The sequence below is a fragment of the Dermacentor andersoni genome, chromosome 8, assembly GCF_023375885.2.
Source record: "Dermacentor andersoni chromosome 8, qqDerAnde1_hic_scaffold, whole genome shotgun sequence".
Lineage (NCBI taxonomy): Eukaryota > Metazoa > Arthropoda > Arachnida > Ixodida > Ixodidae > Dermacentor > Dermacentor andersoni.
In genome coordinates this window covers 57,163,704-57,169,703 of record NC_092821.1, presented here as the reverse complement: position 1 = coordinate 57,169,703, position 6,000 = coordinate 57,163,704, and the positions used below count along the sequence as shown (strand labels likewise).

At 44.2% G+C, this 6,000-nt stretch overlaps 1 protein-coding gene across 1 annotated transcript in view; it reads left to right on the top strand.

Annotated features, from left to right (window-relative positions):
• Positions 1 to 425: 425 nt before the first annotated feature.
• LOC126526253 (uncharacterized) overlaps positions 426 to 6,000 on the top strand; it is a 31,521-nt gene continuing 25,946 nt past the window's right edge. The window contains exons 1-2 of the mRNA XM_050174165.3: positions 426 to 596; positions 2,433 to 2,519. Of these exons, the coding sequence (XP_050030122.2) occupies positions 545 to 596; positions 2,433 to 2,519 (139 nt within the window). The 5' untranslated portion in view covers positions 426 to 544. The remainder of the gene's footprint in view (positions 597 to 2,432; positions 2,520 to 6,000) is intronic.

The window sequence follows — 6,000 nt, the reverse complement described above, 5'->3', positions numbered from 1 at the left end:
CTCTTATTGCTTCTCATTGAACATTCGCCAGCACGCGAGCTACGTAGTGTTCGGACAGTACGTTGTTTTGTCTCAGTATTGACATCCGAAGAACAATAACTAAAATTATGCGCTGGCACATCTCTCTGGAGCAAAGTTACCGTGACATTCACGACATAAGTAACTTTTTTGTTTGGAAGTAATGGGGATTTTTTTTTCCGGAGTGGCATATGATTGGTGCAGCATCTACAAAGCGAGATAAACGTCCCGAACAACCCATCTTGTTTCGTCGTTTTGTCCAAGAGCACCCGATTCGTGCTCGCAGTGTGCGGGCAGCGCGGGTTCATTGATCGACGAGACGGCCGGCTGCGCTTCGCAAGCCTGCGTGACGCGCGCCGCCCTGACTGATGGCAGCCACACGAGAAGCTTCGCCACAGACACATGTGGGCGCAGCTTGCGCAACCGCTGCCCGCTCCACGTGGGCTCGCAAGAATCGCGCGAGCGCGCGTACTTAAACAACGTCCACCAGCAGCCCGAACGTAGCTCGCAAAATTTTTCAGCTAAGATGACGTCGATGTGTCTTGTGGCAGTGGTCTTCTCCTTCTCGGCGCTTCACGGTAAGCACGTTTCTCCGGTGAACATCCAGCCTATCTTCACCACCACGGGGACATTTGAAAGCCTATTGTCATCTACCGTTTGTGTACTGCGCTTTAGGATAAAGTAATATTTAGTACTAAGCCTATGTTTGAACGAAGGACATGGAATGAAGGCGTAAAAAAAGTAGGCTTTACGGATTTATGGTTTATATTAAAATTCAATCTATAAAGACGCCGTGCCACAGGCTTAAACAGGAGAGATACATTTTTTGCTGTAAATATTTTGATAAATTTTTTGCTGACAAAATGCCGTGAGCTTTTCTTTCTCATGCTACACTGCAGATAATTATTATAATTTGTCCTTGTGCTACTAAAGTGCTTAATTTTCGCAAGCAACTGACGGAACGTTGCAGCCCATATATATTTTTCTACCGTGTTTCTTCATTCGTCCCTCAATATCTGAGGCTCAACTATAGCGGCCTGTCAAAAGGCTTTATATTTGATTTCTATGTACATTTAGGCAGCCCTAGACAACTAAAGAATGTGAATATTCAAAGAACTAGCCCACGCCACCTCTCAAAAAAGGTTGCAGGAAACCATCGCATTTTCACGCGTGGTGCAGTTATTTTGTAGACGTGCTGTCCCAAACATTTATCATGGGCATACGGAACATCGCCAAAAGTAATCTTTAGAAAAGCATAAGCAATGCTAAGACAATGTTAGACAACGTTGACAAAGGATCCATTGTTTTGTTGCCCTTAGTGAATGTTTTTTTTTATTTCTTCATATAGTACTCCATAGCAGGACGTTGACATGTACATGATTGTATGGCAGCTCAAGTATAGCCCTCTGAAATCTCATCGTCCTCGGAAAAATCGTATGATGCTCTTGAATGAACAAGGTTGTTATTTCGACATTGAGCCATGCAAGCTGCGCCACTACCTCACAGCTAGTAGTGATAAGCTAAGCCGTGTGCAGTTACTTAAAGAAAGAGTACAGGACATCGTCACCTAGGAATAGTAGCAGTGGGATAGGGAACTTGCTCTCTGTAGATCAAAATGTTTTACTTCTACGTTTACCATAAGCAGGTTCGATAGCGTGTCATCGAACAGAGTGCAGCAGAATTCTTAAAAAGAAAGGAAGGCAAATGGCAAATCACCTAATTAGTGCACTCATTCGATCCATCCCCATTACTATTCGGTCAGTTTCGGAACACTAGTCAAGATAAGGCTATTCCTCAGTGAGTTACCCCTGTGTACGACGCTAACCATCAACTTCGTGTGCGCACATTTAGGCTAGGAACAAATTGTATACGTGGGGACTAGATCCATTTCTCGACCGGCTTTCAGTTTCGCATTATCGGACCACTTTACTCTGAACACGAGAAGTAAGAGGCATCGTTTCGTTAAAAGCGCAGCGTGCGCAAATTTTGATATAATAAACTATGTGAGTAAGAAAGAATTAGGCTTTCGAAGGGCTGCCTATTCGACAAAGATAAAAGTGCGATATGCTGCAGCTAAGGCAGGAAAGAAGCGACAATATAGCAACATGTCTTCAAGAAATTGAATACAAGTCCTGCATAACAGAAAAAAAAGAATAGTGGACGCTCCAGGCATAGCGAGAACACACCATATACGTGAACGTCCAGAATATTGAGTGTCAATTCCGAGAATACATTTACAATCAGTAGGTGGTAGGACATGTCAATAGTAGCAAAAGAGAAAGAAAAAAGGTACCTTTCAGGCAGCGAAGAGTAAAATCACATTACTGGTGTTACTGCAGGTAACATAACAAGTTCGCGCTTAAAAAAGAGCTGGTTTAGCGCAATTTAAATGACTTCATTTTTCTTTGGCACAGCCGTCAGCTCACTGAGGATAGTGGGCCATGCAATCGGTGGATCCGAGATGCTCGAACGGGAGAAATTTGATATCTCATCGAAAGCAGGTGAGTGGTTCACACGACACGTAGAAACAGCTTGTGAATGCAGGTCCACGATCTCATTTCAGGCAATCGGCTCTGTTTAAGATGTAGAGGGATATCCGCCCCTTTTGCTGAAACGGTTTCTGTCAGCCACTGATGCTGCCTATGAGACCACTGTTACGTACAATACAGCTACTAATTGATGCTTGCACTATCGAGGCTGTCGACGGCGATGCTTTAAATCCTGGACACGAATGGCGTCAAGCATACCTGCCGTTGTGACTGCTGGCTGCTCCATAGCCGCTGCAGGTTGCTCCCGCAGGGGAGCATTTTTACCGCAGTACACATTTTTCATCTTTCTCACGCATCTTGTACCCGAATAAGGAGCGTTTCGCAGTCGTAGCCCTCCCTTGCATGTCCCTCGGTCAGGGGGCTTTCTCTGCTTCACTACGAATGCTGCCTTAATGTTTTAGCCAGTGTTCAGGAAAGGTGAGATCAATGAATAGAACTGCAATCGTGAAATATTGCAGTCACATACAGAGGACAAAAAATTACTGCTATAAATTTGATGTCATCAGAGGCAGCTACAACCTTGTCTCCTAGCACCCAGCTGTCGTTGATAGCACTCGCCTTGGTGACTCAGTGGCAGGGGCGTTGCGCGGTCAAACCCGAAGTCGCGGGAACGATCGCGGCCACGGCAGCTGCATCGTGAAACGGGGCCGATTACAAGAACGCTCGCGTTTCGTGCAGTCGGCGCACGTTGAGGAACGCCATGTGGTCTGTGTCGAAGGAAGAAAAAAGTGGAGAAGGAAGGCAGGGAGGTTAACCAGTTTAGCTTAACCGGTTTGCTACCCTACACGTGGGAGCGGGATGGGGGGATGAAAGATGGGAAGAAGAGATAGAGAGCGCATAACAGGGCACACACATCGTTAGTTAGTCTGTCACTCTTGCGCTGTACGTGACATCACTGTCACAGCCGCTTGTCCAAGCCCATCTCCTTCATAAACCGAAGTAGTCCCTTCGTCGCCTTCAGCTGCGATGTCTTCTGTCGGCGATATGTGAAAATAGTTGCAACTGACAATGGTCTATTGTCAAGGTGCGCTAGAACGGATGCCATGGACTGTCTCTGAACATTATATTCAGGACAGTCGCACAGAATGTGTTCCAGCGTCTCCTCGCAAAGACAGGCATTGCAGAGAGCGTTGTCGGCCATTCCAATGCGAAACGAGTAAGATTTCGTGAAGGCCACGCCTAGCCATAAGCGATAAAGCAGGGTGTCCTCACTTCGGCGGAGTCCAGTTGGCATACAGAGATACCACAGTGCCCCACTACTACCCGTCGCATAATCGCGTCGTTAGTTAGCACATAAAGTTAGTTTTATTTTTCCTTCAAACTAAGCATAAAAATTGTAATGGGAAGAGCGAGAGTGCATAAGCTGATATGCACTGCGAGCATTGCATTTTCTCCTATTGTAAAGGCGGATCGAAACTTCGGGAAATAATAATTATTGGGTCAACCACACCCCGCTGAGTTTGAAACGATGACAAGCTTACACTATAAGAAAAAGACAAGGAAGATATAATGCTCTTCACTTGCGCGTTGTGTAAACGCTGTCAGAAAAGTATTGCCCATGGCGAACGGAAAGTACAGATACATTACCAAGTAGCGCTCATAGTTCGAGATGCCGTGATACTATTTCTTATTTCTTTTGTAGTGATTTCTTGATCCAGATGACTACGATGCTTTAGCTACGAGAGTATGTCAATTCTAAATATTTAAGAGAAAAAAAGATATTTCACGACGAGTTTTTCAAAGTGTTCGCGTAGTATTCACGGATTAGTATAGAACTCTTGACTAGGCATTTTTAATGTGGCCTCTGGTGAATTATATTGTGTAAACTTGAAGTGCTCAGGTATTTGCGGTTGTCTATCGTAAAAACGTACGCTGTTATTCTAAGTATAGATGGTAGGTCAGGAGCCGTCGAAAATAAGGGTGGCCGAGCAGTTTCGATTGCCCGAAGTGTAAACGTTCAACGAAGGCTTCTTCGTTCCCTTGTGACAGCAGTGTATTATTTTCTTTTCTTTGCCGCCGATGTAAATCATCGGAAAGTTTAACAAGGTCACCTGTCTCACAGTTTTGTTGCACGATCTTAGGAATTTTAATTGGTGATGATTACGACAAAACAACTTTGTGGCGCAGCAGGTACATGACGAAATGCAAATTTGTCATTGTGCCTTATATACGTAAATAATTGAACTCATCAGGTGTATTATATTTCTCCCAGTTTAGTTTTATTCAGGTTTGGCTTTACGTTGCAAGAAATTATAAGCTCAGTGTACTTTTATTAAATGTTTTATCGAAAGTGCAAGTGTCCCTATGAGTATTTTAAGAAATTCGTAATGGGATGTTACACATTGCTGCCGTAGAGATCGCCAACGTTGTGCATGACTATAGTCTCGAAAGTTACCAAAATTTTTCTTCATCCGCAAACAAAAATGATAAAGAAGCTTATAATTTTCGGAAGGCGGACCTTGGTATGTTCAACTGCATTTTCTTTCTATGAAATGGTAAATGCAATATTATGCGATTTACACTATTCCTCATAGTGTAAATCATTGCCATGCAAGCAAGGCTCCGAGCTTCGGATCCGCGCTCGGGGCTGCGTCCTAAAACGTAGTGGCGGTTCCGTCGCGGTGCAGCCCTTGGTCCATTGGTTCAAATTGATGCTTGTATTTTCGTTTGATTTGTATCATGTCTCTTCGACAGCAATGTGTTTCTTAACAATTGGCGCTGTTTTCGAGATGTGTACCCTGATTTATCGGTGCTGAGGCTAAACGAGAGAGGCTGCAGTTAATGCACACAACTTCGAAGATTTGGAGGCGCGCGCAGTGGTGCTCGGGCGCTGTTAGATTTTAGAAGCCATAAATTACGAAGAATAGTTCATACTCTTTTTTTTCTATAAATGGCGCGAATAAGGTAATTTGCCATAATTATTTTTAATACTAGGCAAGGTGAAGTTACATAGCCGGCGAAGTTAGTAGATAACCCTGCTCTTTTGGCGATGATCGGGTTTTAATGAAATAGCGACCGCGGAACAAAAAAGGAAATCCTGTAGTATGTGAGACTCACTCGAACGTAGAGGAAAGGGTCTTAGATAAAAGCAGTGACCATGCCGCTATCCTAGTCTAGCGCACTTAGGACGGCACATGCTCCAAAATGTGCGCTACTTTTAATAAATCGGTCATCTCCCTACGGAAGTCCTCATGCAAGAGGTTAAACAATGTGTTGCCAAGACAGGAAAAAAAAAAACCGTGAAGATGTAAAAGCATGCGTTCTGTCATTCTTGACATGTACACGTATCCCAATGACTGAAATAAATGGACAAAAAGTTGAATCCGAGGTGATGCTTTTAGTACCTGGAAAGCTCGCTCCAGTGCGCTGAAGAGTTGACCGCCGCAACAGCCACAAACCTGTGCAAGGAAGACGATGCAAGGAGTTTGTACAA